General features: G+C 45.3%; 1 protein-coding gene across 2 annotated transcripts in view; it reads left to right on the forward strand.

Moving 5' to 3' along the window:
• The window catches only part of ZBTB41 (zinc finger and BTB domain containing 41), a 744,921-nt gene that overhangs the window by 246,118 nt on the left and 482,311 nt on the right, over positions 1 to 16,492 (forward strand). For both annotated transcript variants that reach the window (XM_069641521.1, XM_069641522.1), the window contains one exon: positions 6,353 to 6,422. In XM_069641521.1, coding sequence (XP_069497622.1) covers positions 6,353 to 6,422 — 70 coding nt within the window. The remainder of the gene's footprint in view (positions 1 to 6,352; positions 6,423 to 16,492) is intronic.

Below are 16,492 nucleotides of genomic sequence, written 5' to 3' on the forward strand. Positions count from 1 at the left end.
TTTATCTGCGTCTACCTTGTATAAGCTAATTACACCTTCTACGTCCTGGGTTGCTCCACAATGTGGTAGGGCAAATTGGGACTCTGATTTGAATAATTCATTGTCAGATATTGAATGGAATCGTGTGTGTGTGTGGGTCCTGTTAAATATAAGGTGGGTTTGGGATTTGAGGTATACACAACAAAGAATTAATCACTATCTATACTGGTCACCATGGAATGAAATCTTGCAAGTTGAGCGATGTAGACACCTGTTGGAACTGTAACAGAGAGGTGGGTAGCATGCTCCACATGTTATGGTTATGTGTAAAAATACAGATATTTTGGGATAGTGTTTTTCAGAGGATGGAACTAGGTTTGGGCTTACCTATACCTAGAGACCCTCTCCTTGGTGTGCTAGGTTTGATTCCTTAGGTATTGGGCTGTCTAACAGCAACATTTTTTGGTTATATAGAGCCCTTCTCCTAGCTAAAAAGCAAATTTTCAAATTTTGGAAAAGTGATGCTTCTCCGAATACTGAGGATTGGTTGCAAGGTATGTCCCTGCTATCCAGGAGAGAGAGGGTGTCCTTTAAATCAAAGGAGCAACTCAACAAATATGAGAGGATTTGGGGGGTATTTAATGATCTCTATGCTTAGTTGTCTATCATAGTCTAGGAGAGGTTTAACAATGTATTTATTTTTTAATTTATTTTTTTCTCCCATTTTATTTTCTATCCTTGATTATTCTTTATGGAAAAAGTTAATGATGGAATTGCATAAGTATTCCTTGAACATTGTGTTATTGTATTATATTTTGTTGTCTATGTGAAATATTAAATGTATAAAGTTAAAAAAATACTATAGAGAGCTCTGCAAAAAGATGACCTAAATTATCGATAAACATTCAGACTTTATACAGAGTGACGAATCTGAGGATATTCTATTCTATTCTATAGAATGTTTATTGCGCTAACACGCCCTTAGGCCTCAGTGTGGTCACATGACATGCAACACAAAACAACGAGGAGGAAGAAGGATCATGAATAATCTGGAGTTATTAAACGATTCCTTTGTCAAAAAGGAAAGTTTTCAGGCTTTTTTTAAATTGTGCCGTTGACAGAACAAGCCTAAGTGGGAGCGGCAGGGTGTTCCATGTAACGGGTGCCCATGAATTAAAACTGGATCCTCCCATCCTTTTCAATGTATCGCATGGTTGGACTAATAGGTCTTCCTTGTTTGAGCGCACGGTGCACCTAATAGGCACTCACTTAATTCGTGAAGATAAATAAATAGGGACATCACCAGCCAAGCATTTATACACCAAACTGGATGCCTTAAAATGTATTCTCTGCTGTAAAGGGAGCCAATGCAGCTTCTGACGGGCCTGAGAAATATGAGCTCTTTGGTCCATGCCGCAGATGTCACGGACTGCCACATTTGGAGTAACCTGGAGCTTTTTAATGTTGCTCTGCGTAGTCCACACCAACAGGCAGTTGCTGTAATCTAACTTTGTGTTTATCGTTAATAATTGTTTAGCAAAACTTTGTTTATTGTTGCTCCTGGATTCAGAGCTCTATTTGTTTCCATAAGTAAGGACAAATTTGCCAGAGTAAATGTGTCATATACGCACAAAAGGAGCTTAGGTAGGAAACATGCTTCTTAAAGATCAATTGGAGATGAAAAAAGACCCCCATGGTGTTTACATAATCTGAGACTAAGATCATATTGCCTTCAATAATGAAGGCGCTATATTAGAGGTCTCGGGTTTTCAATTTGGCAACCGTACCAAGGATCAAGATCTCAGTCTTTTTATCATTTAAGGCCAATTAATTCCTAGCCTTCCATATCTTTATGGCGCCAAAGACCTCCTTTACCCTTGCCAAATCCTTTGCATACGACCCTGATAACTCCAGGATGATCTGTATGTCGTCCACATAGTTTAATAACTGCACACCCATACCATCCAAAAGATCCCATAGAGGTCTTGCATATATATTAAATAGCAAAGGTGATAGGCAAGAGCCCTGCAGAACAACTCAATTAAAAGGAACTTGCTGTGACTGGTAATCAACCTTTGCCACTCTTGCCATCCTTGGCCCAAGTAAGGATTTCAACAATTTGGCCGCTACGTTAGAACATTTGCCAATACCAACCAATATGTCCGCCATCATCTCATGATTCACTAAATCAAAGGCAGTGGGCAAATCAAGCAGCAGGAGCAATGGCAAGACCCACTTGTCTATGGTATTGGCTAAGTTGGACTTCAAATCAACTAATGCAGTCTCTGTTTCATGCTTTTGTTGGGCAGGGGACAGCCCCGTCCCACCCCCCCTAAGCGCTTTAGGGGGGGTGGGACGAGGCGAGATACATTTGAAACACTATGATGGGTCAGGAGCAAGGGGGGTGAAAAGACCACCCCCTAATATAAATGACCCCACCTCAATATACTAAAATATAATCAACCCACTTAGCCCAGAGCATGAGCAACATTGCTATTTTTTCATCGATGTTAATAATTGTAGGTAACAGACCAGACCTGCGCGGTAAATGCGGCAGTGTATGCATTAGGCCTAAATTGCGAGACAAGGGAAATCTCCAGCCATTCCCGAGCTCCAACGAGGACAGTCCCCACTCCCAACTGCCACAGAGCCTATTCATTGTTCGAACAGTGTTGCAAAGATGTGTTTTTTACCCAAGAGGAATGTGCCCTACAAGGCCACGATCGGAGACCAGCGCCTGGTGTGCATGTTATCTGACACTTGCCAAAGCATGACCCGGCCCATCCCCAGGGGACCACAAGGTATATCCCATATAACTGACTGAGCCCTGAGACTCCAGAATTCCATGGCACCAGGTGCCCTCTGACCACCAACCCTAAAAGTAACAAGTCCTGGATGTTCAAAGAGCGTGGACATTGTATGGCTTTGAAATACAACCATGTGATTTGTATTGCAAGGTGCTGGGAGTGATACATTATAGTTCAAAACGAGGCTGGATACCTTGGAGCCGGATGGCGCGGAAGGGACTGAGCGAGCGAGGGAGGGAGGGAGGGGAGGGGGGGTAAACCTGATTGTCCCATAGCGAGAATTCCCTGCTGCTCAACAAATTCCTAGTACTGATGGCGGTTCACTTTATCAATAATCTTTAGCAAATAAAGGACGGTTGTAATAGGTCTATAACGAACTGGGTCACTAGGATGCAGGTTCTCCTGTATTAATAATGGGGATATACGTGCCTTCTTTAAGCATTCTGGTTGAGGCCTTCCAAAAAATAACTATTAAGGGATATTGTCCCTTCTTCCCTGGGGGGAGACTTTTCCCATGGGGGCAGGGTGGTGCATCCGCACAACAATAATCCTCCTGGGGGTGGTGCACCAAGGGAGGATTGCATAGGGCAGGAAGCTCCCTATTGAATTGGTGACGATTGTTTTCAGAGAACGCAATATTCTTTCACCTTATTACACCCAGTTCCCTCTCAGATACCAAATCCTTCCCCCCTCCTTTGTAGGCACAACCAATCTACTCTGTTGCATGGTTAGTGACTCTAATATACTTGAAAGCCTTCACCTATTAGAGAATACTGAGTGCCCCGCCTCACAGGGGAAAACCAGTTCTGGGACGAGGAAGATCACTTGGAGGAAACAAAGTGAGCGGTCTAGTCTTTATTGCAATGTCAAGTGCCTAAATTAACAAAGCTGGCCAGCACGGGAGTTCAAAAGGAGCTGAGCTGTGAAGATCAGGGAGAACGGTCCTACAAGGAGGCACAGCGGGATGCCTGCACCGGGCAGGCATTGAGAAGCCAAACGGCAAGCCATGAAGCTAGGGGGAGGAAAACCCAACGAAGGTCAGAGCAGGAAGGACCGACAGGGTTGTTGCTGATGCTTCCCTCCAGGTGACTCCAGCAACTGCGAGCTGCTTGCGCAAAGGCAGGACGTGCAATTGGAGAAAGACACCTGCAGAATTGCTGCAGACCCCTCCATTAACCAGGGAGCTGCCGCAGCCTCTACGAGCAACACAAGAGCTGGGGAAAAGCCAGAAACGGTCAAAAGAGAGCGAACAGATACGCAGGTTTAACAGAATGTGTTTTGAGGTACAGGGAAGCTCGATGGTGAATAAAAGAGTTGGAGCAAGAGGGTCTGGGGCCCAAAAGAGACTGAAGAGACTGAAATAGAGTTGCATACTTGGCAGGAGAGTGAACCAAGGGGCAACAAACGTGTGCGAGTCTGAGGCCCGCACCCATATCAGAAACCAAAGTCTAAAGCCAGATGCGTCTGGGACCCAGTGAAAGAGAAATTTTATAATGATCACCTTTGCGAGTCAGGTACTGGAATTGATAAAAACCTATTTTTGGTAGAGGAGTATGCCAAGTTAGGAGGATTGAAGAGCTGGGAATGCAAATTCGTTGTGTGCTATACAGTGTATTGTAACAATAATAGACCTAGGCAAAAGGAGCATTACCCTAGCTCTGGAACTTGATGTTTTTTAACATTATTTTGAGTCATGTTATTACCAGCGAACTTGTAGACTTTTCTAATTACTGAGAACACCAACAACACAGTTTATTTGCTGTAACGACATTCCTTGCACGGTTATAGTAGTATATTAGTGTTCGGGGCAGAAGTAGGTTTTCTTTGCACACAACAGGGCCTGACCATCCTTAGTTTCGGACTTACTGACATTTTCATTTGTTTCTTTAGAAGCAGTGAAGCCCCTCTTAGTTTTAGGGACAGAGGAGCATTTGTCCAACTCCTTTTCCTTTAAAATACAACTTTACCCAAAATCATGCCACCCTTGTGTCCGGGTCTGACTTCTGCACTCTTATAACAGTTATTTATTTCATTCTTGTTTTTAAAATGTGTTTGAAAAGTTATGTGTTTCGTTTTAATGATGGAAGAAACAGAGACATGATATGAGACATAATATGAGAATCAGGCTGAGATGAGGGCACGAGAGATTCATAAATGTAGTAGAGTGAGAAGCGTAAGAGACAAAGTGAAATGTAGAAGAAACACTTTAAATTTTAGGCCGAGAGAAAGGGAAAGCTAGTATGGTGACAGAAATTGATTTGAGAGGGAGGGATTTGGAGAAAGAGCGGGAATTATAGATTGATATAGAGAGAGAGAGAGACATTGGTTAGATAATGTGAAAGAGGGAGAATGTGAGATACATGGTCAATTTTAATTATAGAAACAAACCAACGTAAAGTTAGACATTGAGAAATGGAGGGTAATAGACATATAGATAGAGAAAGTGTGGAGATGGGACTAGAGACACAAAGAGTTTGAGAGAATGAGTGATAGAGAGAGAGAGAGACGGAGAAAGTGAGTGAGTAATGGGGATAGAGAGAAAGAGAGAGGGCGAAATAGAATGAGGGCACAGGTGAAAGAAAGAGGAAGGTATAAAGAGGGAGAAAGAAAGTGGGAGAGCGGAAGAAAGATGTAGAAAAAGAAAGTGGGAGAGGGAGAAAGAGAATGAATGGGAAAAAGAGAGAAATGGAGAGAAAGAGCGAGAGAATGAGGGAGAAGGGAGACCGAGACCGAGTTAGGATGAGGGAGAGCGCGGACGAATGAGAAAAATAGAGAAATGGAGAGAAAGACATAGAGGGATACTTTTTGACCAAAAAGTTTACATGGGTGCAAATGTATACGTTTGTTATCTATAAACCCACTATCTTAATGCAGTGTCAGCCAAGGATCCTCAATCTCATTGTGGTTATTCCATATTTGCATACAGCGGTGGCAGACCTAATCAACGAATACACACAATTCTTCTGACTTTATTCAGATGATATTCAGCTATTGATTGAAGCTCTTTCTTACACAGCCAAGAATGAACAAATCCAGGATTGCCTCTGTGCGATCCAATATTGGATAGCAGGCAACAACGCAGGAAAAACTGTTGCTCATAACCCATCTGAGACCACAACAAACCTGGCGGTCATATTTAATTCTACCTTTCAAACATCAAGTGGAGACAATCGACCAAAAAAAATGCAAAAACCCACTTTCAATAAGGTCCTACCCCTATTATACTCCTAACTACAAGATCAACTTAGTTCAGGGCTTAACTAAGCAAATTCGATTATCGCAACTTCCTACACTTGGGTATCCCAAAACATCTCATAAAACAACTGCAAACAGTGCAGAATAGATCAGCCAGGTTTAACGCCTATAGCGCATGCTTGAGAATTAAGTGTTGCAGTAAATAGTCCAATGAGAGCTGGATAAAGAATGGCTTTCAGATGTAGGTACGTTTAGTATGATTGTTTCATGAAAAAGTGTACAGATACTGCAAAAATGGTGCTATAGTATAGCAGTACTGCTGCTTTAATTATATCCCTTCATGACTCCGACCTCTCAATTCTTTCTTCCAGATTTCATCCAGATGGTATTGAAGAGTTTCTGGTCCATAAGAAACGTAGGAGTGAAGGGTGGACGTGTGAAGTAAGACTTCAATTGTATTAACACAGTGGGTTTGTCAAGCCGATAAAATGGCTCACCAGGTTAAACACTGTTTGATCTGAAGGTCGCATGTTCAAATCCCGGCAAGGCCAACTCAGCCTTTCATCCTAACCAGGTTGATAAATGAGTACCAATTTCGATTGGTTAATAATAGTAATGTATGTAAATATGTCCTATGTAAAACGCTTTAGATTAAAGCACTATATAAAAAACAAATTATTGTTATTGTGAAATCAAATGGAGTGCTGCCATTAGTTTTTATTTCTTATAACCATCTGAGTTATCTGCTACTCCGAATTGACATTCACAATCATTGCACAAAGCAACACATAATTGTCAAGAACTGGGTATTATTTCTTTTGTACAGATTACTGACGAACAGAACTTGATTTGTTCGGTTCCTCTGGTATATACATGCACACCTATTTAAATGATAAAACCATCCTCTTTTCTATCAAATTCATCCATCAAACATTACCTTAAAACACTCAATTTAATCATTAAACACACATACCTATATCACAAAGGCATTCAACAAATCAAGTTCTGGTCTCCAGTAATCTGGAAAATATATATATATATTCCAGTTCTTGACAATTATGTGTTGTGTGGTTTTCATTTTACATTTATCTAGTAGCAATCAAATGTCTGATTGTTGTTCTTAAATTTAAGTAAATTGTGTATAGCTCATTTTGTTTTAAGATCGCTTTAATAATCGGAGGACTGAGCAATATCCTGAACATGTATATTCATCAGATCTCATAGTTCTGTTCATATTTGTTCCTATTCCTGTTTTTGTTGCTCATACATTTGTCAAAGTGCCTTTTGGCGAAATGAGGCTCCCATCATTTTTGGAAAAATAAATGTTCCCTGGCATTTAGACAATTTAATCATCCGAATTCCCCCACCTGCGCATAACTGCCATTCTGGGATTTAGTCATTTACATTCTGCATTATTTTGTATTATTTCTTGTGTAATCCAATGGATTAGAATGAGACTGGAGTGGTATAACAATGTTCTCACACCTAGTGGACTCGGGAGTTGATGAGAAGTCTTTTCCTTGCATATTTTGATGAAACGGCGGCATGGGCATCATTGCAGTATACACTAAACATAGTCAAATCAGTCAATTAAAAAATGAAGATTAGGAGGTTCAGAACTCTCGCAAGCTGTTACCCGTGTAAAGGATCATGCTAGTCTTTTCATATTTTGAAAGCAGGGCGTCTCCAGCTGAGAAGGTATTGACTCCAGAAGCACCCAGGATGTCTATCCTGGAAATGTTAAGAAAAATCTGCTTCCTCAACGGGTAAAATGTTATAGAAATGTACTTCCCTGTACGCATCTGCATTCCCACCTTATGGCCTTCATTAAATTAAACACACATACACACATACACAACATCCAATTTTAATGTAACAATTATTGGGGAAAAAGGGATTAAAAGTACAACTAATCGCTGAACACTTTTTCGTGCCATTGACCACTAGTTTTGGGAGCATTGATGTGCAATTCATTCAAATAAATATTTATCAAGGAAATATGAGATGAGTCCTGATCTATTGCGCGATTGCTTTTGAATCCAAGAAGCCCATAGCCAAACAGCAGCACTTTTCCTTGTAAAAATGATTTACATGTTAATATCTAAAAGCTGATATAGGCAATGCCACGGATTTGTAACACGTGGTGAATTAGAAGTCTAGACCTCTTTTTCTTGGTTTTAGCTCTCTATACTAAACCTACCATAATTTGAGGCCCACTACGTAGAGCTACTGCTCCAAGTCAAAGATATTAACCCAGCCACTCGCATGTGAAACACATTCACAATTGCCTGTCGTGGCTTTTGTGGCGAACTAGAAGAAGTAGACGGACTCATGATTGACATGTTCAAGGGTGTTTATTTAAAATGAAAGAAAAACACCTGTCTAGCCCTACCGCTATGAGGGAAGTTCCCTGCCTAACAAAATAAATCGTGCTCGTCAACGTCCAAAAGAAAAGGAGTCGTGGTCCAAATTCTATTCAGCTAACTGGCCCTACCACTTAAGAAAATGTAATAAAGAGAAGAAGGCTGGAGCAATAGCCTGTGTTTGACTTCTGCCTGGCCCAAAACTTGGATCTTAAAAGTTCATTAAATTATGGATTCCTTCTACCAACATCAAATCCTGGTTCTCTTTCCAAACAAAGGTTGTACAGAAACATTTGTCAATTCCTTGCAATACAATTCTCCTCCTCTCTGCAGTTTATGTATGCCACGGTTCTCTGTCTTTATAGTTTATTTTCTCTCAGTAAAGGAAAGGTTTTCTTTACACAACCCCACCATTTCCCACTTGGTGTTTGAACGTGTCTTTGTCTTGATTGCAACCAATCGAACCCCTGTAAGGAAGGCATGGTATCAAAGTAAAACAGACACAAGTGATCACAGTTTGAGGGTGTTTCTTGATCTTCATGAAGGGTGGGATTAACTCCTATCTAAATCTAAAGATGGGAACAAGCTACGACCATCAAATAACAACGCAGTCCTAGTGGAGTCTCTTCAAAATAAAAGGGCGTATGCTAAAAAACCTATTACCACATTCCAATATGGCCGCCAGTCCCTGAGGCTGCACAACCACTGTGCTCCGCCCGGGCGGCAAACTAAAGGAGAAATTACCTGCATAATACCTAAAAATAACAGCAACTGATCCCCGGGAAGCGTGTGGGAATTCCCACACAACATATTTTCGAAGAGCAGCCCACTTATCGTGAGCGCAGAGAGAAGGAGACACCTCCGAAAAGCTGTGCCATTCCGGGGAAGCCACGGCAACTTAAAAACAGGAGCCGTAAAAGCACCAGTGCTCCGGGGACCTTGGAGCACCTCCCCCACTCCCGCTCTCCACACCTCCGGCACAGCAGCGATCTCCCGGCAGAGGCCCGACAACTGCAGCGGACCAACGGAGCGGGACAGACGACCCCCCGCCCAAATAAATAAGACCCAGAGAGAGCTCTTCCCACTTACGAAGCGGAGGCCCGCTGGGCTGCCCGTACCGAACACCAACGGGAGTGCCCATGGGGTGGAGGCCGCAGCCCACCACTGAAGGGCTGTGTCGTTCCGGGCGAGCCGCGGCAGCTTGGAGGCCGGAGGCGTAAAAGCATCTGCGCTCCGGAGACCTTGGGGCGCCCCCCTCGCTCCCCACATCATCGGCACATCGGGAGTCTCCCGGCGGAGTGCAGTGGACCAGCGGAGGGGGACGGACGACCCCCCAGTGGGACACAGAGAGTGCGGCGCGGGTGACTCTGCTCCCTCCCGGCACCATGCGGCCCAGAGAGAGCTCTCCCCACTTGGAGCCCGCTGGGGGGGGTGTGCTGGGCTGCCCGTGCCGAACACCAACTCAGGGGCCCGTGAGGGGGAGGCCGCGGCCTCCGCCCCCACCCCTGTGAGGCCCTCGGAGGGAACACCATTTGAAAAGGCTTTGTCTGGAAGCCAAGGGGAGCGGCACCCACGCAAGAAGGTACGGGGGCTACAAGCTCACAGACACAAAGCTACTAAAAAGCAGAACACATAACAGACAACAGAGCTGGAACTCAAAGGTGTTGAAGGAGACACCGCAAAATGGCGCCAACGAGTCCCGTAAGAATCTGAGACCACCAGAACCCCCAACTGGAGGCTACAACCTAAGTGGACCAGCCCAACGACTGGCGAGGTATCAGCGGGAAACCTGGAGCAGCACCACGGGGGAAAAAGAGACGGTAAGGGCAAAGCGGCATATCCCGCAGCTGAGTAAATAACAGCATAGTGAGCAGAGCCCCACTACGCAGCAATACAGCCCCAACGTAGGCAAACCCCATAGCAGCACACCCGGCTCCCTGCAAGACACTTCCTGCAACTATAAAGCAGCTGCGCTGGTCGGTGAAGCACCATTTGCCCCACGGGTGCGCTCGACCACAACACAATGCACACACAAACGCATTGTGTACTCAGCGACTCAAAAAGACACGCGCTGCACGATAACAAATAGCGGGTAGCACCACATGTAGCCACATCACTAATACAACACCAGCCACGGCAGAAGCTAACAAAACAGACCGGGGACCCGGAGGGGCTCAGCTGGAGACAACAGCGGGTGATATTGCAGCCCACACATCGGAAGCACGACAGATGCCAGGCACAAAACAAAAGAGCACCCCCGCAAGAACCAGATCTACGGCAAAGGCGCGAAGCAGACAGCTGGAACTATACTGGGGGCAACCCCAGGAGGGGAGCCGGCACAAGAATAACACAGAAGACCCAAATACTGAAACAGAAACAGGCATAGAGGATACCAACACAATGTCGTTGAGTAAAGAGGATCTACAGGACTGTCTGAGAAGCATGGAAAACAGAATGATGGAATCCCTCCAGAGCCAACTGGGCACAATCCGCGAAGAACTAAAATCCTCCCTCCAGGAGGTGAAGAAAGACATTGGGGAGCTAGGAGACAGAGTGGACATCACGGAGAAGGGCCTCTCACAGACAACAGAAGATGTCAAACAGAATAGTATCCACCTAGAACAGATCTCCAGAGCCACGCACAACTTAGAACTGCAAGCGGAGGAACTTGAGAATCGCTCACGAAGGTCCAACACACGAGTCAAAGGCCTGGACAAGACGATTGGGGACAAAGACCTTGAAGACACAATCCAGCTGTGCTTTAGCAGCATGCTCAACGACGTTCCACCAGAAGAAATATCCATCGACAGAAAACATAGAGTGGGGCCTAATCGAAATGACCCGGGAGCCAGGTCAAGAGACGTGCTCATGGCAATGTCCTCATGTTTAATGAAGGAAGACCTATTACGAGCAGCCCGCACGTGACAGAGAGTCGCCATTAATGGCAGCCAGAACCAACTCTTTCCAGGACTTAGCCCTATCCACGCTGCACAAAAGAAAACTAATGCCACCAGTCACGAGAGCACTGAAAGCTAAAAAAATTTATATACAGATGGGCATATCCTTTTGGACTACAATTTACGTGGGAGGGCAAACCACAGCGGATCTCCACATGCGAAGAAGGAATAACCCTGCTGCAGTTAGAAGATGAAGAGTAACTCCAGAAAAATACAGAAACACGCCAACTGAGAAAGCTGGGGGGACCCAGACGATGGGAATGCTCCCCCAACTCAAGGTGACGCCAAGAAAGAGAACCTGCACCAAAAGGCTCCAAACCGCGATAAATCTTGAGGGAACAGACCTGGCACAACAACAATGAACAGAACACCTAAAGACCTGGGAACGGAACGGAAGAGAAACCGATGACCGCATCAAGGACACAGCAAAAGGTAAATTAGAAAGGAGATTGAAATGAGCCTGGGCAGAGAGGGAGGGGAAATCTTGGAACCCACAGCCAAGCCCAGATATGACCCGGCGAACGGGACGCTGGGGAATCAAGGGACCCAACATTCCGGGCGAAGCTGGAGGAGGCGCAAAGACTCCTTGGTGCCACAACTGTGAGGGTGAAACAAGTTTGGAAGTTTATAATTGTTCTGGTTCGGTTAAGTTATGATGGGATTTGTTTGGGCCACGGTACGCAACTACACACTCTACACCATTTATTGCTGACAAGAGAGCACACTGATGAAGAGGAATCCACCACACAAGACTCATGCCTGAGTTAACTGTCATGACCCTGAATGTACAGGGCCTAAACTCACCAGTGAAGCGACGCAGTATACTGACACACCTGACAGAACTCCAAGCCGCAATAGTGTTCCTGCAAGAAACACACCTGCTCACGATAGATGAAAAACAGATGACCCATAAGGCCTTCCCTAAACAGTACTTTGCTTCCAGAGAGGGGATGAACAAAACTAGAGGAGTCACGGTCCTATAAAATGCTAACTTACCATTCAAGAAAAAGGCTGTATATAGAGACACAGAGGGTAGGTTAATGTTCTTGAAGGGGACCCTGCATGAACAAACATACACTCTAATAGCACTTATACCCCGAATGACAGACCAGACATCTTCTTGGGTGAAATTCTGCTGAACCTGGGTAGTTGGTGCGAGGGACAAATAATAATAGGGGCAGACTTTAACTGCGTAATGGACCCTGCTCTAGATAAGACTTCCCCCCTGCCCGCCCACTGCAGAAGATGTCAGGAACAGACAAGCGCTAGGCAATCTATTCAGAGTCCTAGGGGTAATAGAAACATGGAGATTCTTTCATGGCACGGAAAAAGAATTTACTCACTACACAAATTCACAGGGGCTACTCGAGGATAGATATGATCCTAACCTCATCCACACTCATCCCACAAATCAAAGACGTACAAATAGGAGTACAAAATCTCATCGACCGCGCCCCAGTCATACTTAAATTGATCCCCACAAAAGAGACACCCCGTACTAATAGAACCTGGAAACTGAACGAGATCATACTCGGGTATATCGCCCTTAGAGCCCACATGGAAACAGTGCTGAACAACTATTTTCAGGACAATGCCAACGGCGATACAAACCCATTGGCCGGGTGGAGTCAGGACTCGGGCCTCTAGAGCCTGTCATCCTCTTCAAAAGCCCTCACGGGGCTAGTCCTGGCGCCTATGGTGCCAGGCTCATACGCCATGAAAAACAATGTGCTTGGGACCTACTTTATTGTATTGTCAGCCAACATGGAAGCATCGACATAGCTTGGTTCCTAAGAACGAAGCTATGCGGTCTAGTGTTTTGGGTGTGGTAGCCTAGGGACTCCTTTACCTGGACTATTTTGTTGGGGCTATTTAAACCACACCCAAGCAAGACAACATGCTTTGCGTTACTTTGCAGCTTGCAACGTGACGCTCACCGTGTCCAGCTATTCCCTCGAACCTCGGAGAAGCAGAACCTGCAATGAGACAAAAGGAACATCATTAGCAGCAGCATCTTACCTGCAGTCTTCATCTTTAAACACTCGCAGCTACTGAGAACAGCTTCCTCGAATCTGCACGCCTCCCGGACAGCACGACCTGAAAGACGAAGATAGAGGCAACATTAAAGAAAGCAGTAGAGACATTTACAAATTACGAACTGCTCAAAAGGCTTACCTGGCTGAACGCCTCTCGGCTGGCACCACTCCGGACATTCCACTCGCGCTGAAGAACACCGCTACCTACAAGGAAGGAAAAAACAGGTTAGCAAAGGCAAGACTTTTCATAGCGCTTACCTACCGCATCATAGCGCTCTTAATGCGCCATCATTTACCAGCGGGGCTCAACCAAGCCAGTTCGCCGCGCTGAAAACTCCAAATACCTAAGGGAGAGAAAAGAAATATTTTAAACAAAGAAAGGCATGCAGGATAGCAACAAAACTGAAGAACAGCAATAAGACCTACCTGAACAATATGAAACGGGCCGGCGTCAGTGAAGTAACTGGACCGCACTCGCCCATGAAAGACAGCTCGCCCCTGCAAAGAAGGCAGGACGGAGAGCACGCCTAATTCTACCACAAGGTAGGTGAGGAGAGGGCGCCAGAGGGACTGAAATCATACGGGGTGGAGAGAGGATACTTACCCCAGTCGGTCAGTCTTGAACACAGTCCTCCTGTATTTCAGGCAGAACCTTCCCCGCAGACCACATCAGGGCAAAGCTGAGAAGCATACCAGCGAGTAACCCGGCTGGGTGGCGTCCCTGTGGATACTAGGTGAGCGTAACAGTAATTGCCTGGCTCTGCCTGACCCTTGTGTTGGGACATGTCCGGTATACAGCTCTGGTGTTAGTCTGTTTTTGCTCACTATGGGGAAAAGGTGTTGCATACAAGGAAGGGGATACCATGGTCCACCCCCAGGAACTGGATCCAAAAGTGATGGCTGTGTCCTGGCCACCTGGATGATAGATCCCCGGGGACTTGTCGGTGAGGCACCTTCACGTGTCTCACCCCTCCCCCACCAGGTTCTCGCTTTTCCCCATTCGGATATTTATATTGTGGGTTACTTGGACTCCCAAAAGCACTTCGGACCCTCTATCCGGCTTGTTTTAGCAGGCCCTTGATACAGCGTCTGCCCTTTTGGGTTTTCCGGGCTCCGATAATCCTTGTGGCTCCTCCAGCCTTGAGCCTGAATGTCTAGCGGTTCCCATGGCTCCCCAAATCCCTCTGGCCCTCTGATAGGCTTACTTTATCTGTATTGGTGTTTATCTGGCTCCTGCAACCCTTGTGGCTCTCCCAACTTCGATTCTCACTGTTCGCCCCTCTCCACAGCGTTACCTTTTCCAAAGTGTTCACTTCCTTTCTGATGCTTTGCTCATCAGCTAATGTACTTCTCGTGCGGAGCTCAGGGATTTGCTATCTCTGCTTCAGACTGGTGTTGGTGTCAGTTACCGGGCCCCAGGCCCACCACGGCTTCCATGTGGTCATGCCACCAGACAAGCCAGTTGCTTTACTGTCCCTGACTCCTTTTTGACCCAGGCCTCTTTGCTGGTCAGGACACCAGCCTTCCAGTGCCTTGCGAGCATCTTGTTCACTCTCCACACTACTGCTGACTCAGCAGTCTGGCATTGCTCCGCCCCTCCAGAATGTCTTCCGCTCGGGGGCTCGCCTCTGCATAGGATTCTCTCTTCTTCATTCCATATTACTTATGGTTTTATGTACGTCATCCGAAACAAAAGGGGTGTGTCATTCTCTTTGACTGTGGCGTTTAGGCAAGATCCAGCATTACCTGAAGCCAAAGAGATTGAAGAAATGTCTGCATTCGGTGGATACAAAACAGAAATAACAACTGACTTTCCAGTTTCCATGTAGGCTGATAATGTACGCTGGACTGGGAGTCCCTTATCAGAGTGGGAGTCCTTGTCGAAGGGAGTCGCTCCCAGTGAGGTCCCACTTGCCCGACCCTTAGGGAGAGTCTTGCTTACCGGGCTCACCTCCCTAGCCACAAAAGGGGTGGCTCGCCTCTAGTGGGAAGGCACAAATAGTCCAGATTTGCCACACTTTCCAAAATACAACTCCATTAGAATGCATTTTCATGGGCCATCGAATTTGGCCAGCATTTCAATGTTGTAGGACCCTGAGTGGAACTGTGAAAGATCAACCTTTGCAATTGAACTTCTCAACACCAGAAATCCATTACTTGAACGAAGAGCCCACTTAAAAAGTGGCAACATCCTATTAGAACAGAGCAGAAAGGCCGCTTTTAGTAGAATGTCCAGCTTTGACTGCAATCACAAAACAGCCATATGGCAGTCATAAATACTACACTGCATGAGGCTGCTGTGCCAGGCCTGGCCTTTTGTGTCCCATGTGCACCACAATTGTGCATTTGTCTTAACTCTGCTCCCTCATCTGCCAGTCATTCTCTAGCCCTCAAGTAAATCACATCACCATCATCCTCATTGCCCAGCTAATGAGGGTTGTGGTAAGTTAGCTATAGGTGACCGACAAGAACACAGGTTTCAAGGGTGTTCTTAAAGAAAAGAAAACCTCAGGTAGCCCTAGGTCTCCAATGAAGATTCCATATCTTCAAAGAAAATAACAAACTGGTGCTCATCAGGATGTTACACATAAATTCAGTCCCCTGGCCAAAACCTATTCTCTCCTATGCTCGCCCTACCACTAAAACGAAACTATCATACTTGTCTTAAGTACATTGTTTTCACTCTACTTTGGCTTCGAGTGGCTGCTTTCTGGACCCACACCCACTTCTGTCGTTGGTTCTCACTCTCTTTTATGCCCCAGCCTGATGACAATGTTCAAAGTTGGGTCTTTTGAGTCTTTTCTTCCTCTTGGAGAATGATACGCTGGACGCCATGCAAATTGTCTTAATAGTTCAAAAAGGTTCTTTCCACTGAGAAGTGGTTTGTGCTGGAGATGTTCTATTACTTTACACCCACAGTAGGTCTCTGGTTTACTCTGGTCCAATTTTGAAATGTCCTTATCTACTTACATTTTATCAACAAACATATCATGAAAACAACATGGTGAGGCAATGTAACTATCAAGCAATCAAACTATACAATAAATGAACGTTATAACAAGTATTGTATCATAAGAAAATAAAACAAACACCCCAACCTCAAAATCTCAATGATTAGATACACATACACAAAGACAACATAAAACAACAAGACT

The sequence above is a fragment of the Ambystoma mexicanum genome, chromosome 1q (assembly GCF_040938575.1).
Source record: "Ambystoma mexicanum isolate Mex_15411 chromosome 1q, UKY_AmexF1_1, whole genome shotgun sequence".
NCBI classification, from domain to species: Eukaryota; Metazoa; Chordata; class Amphibia; order Caudata; family Ambystomatidae; genus Ambystoma; species Ambystoma mexicanum.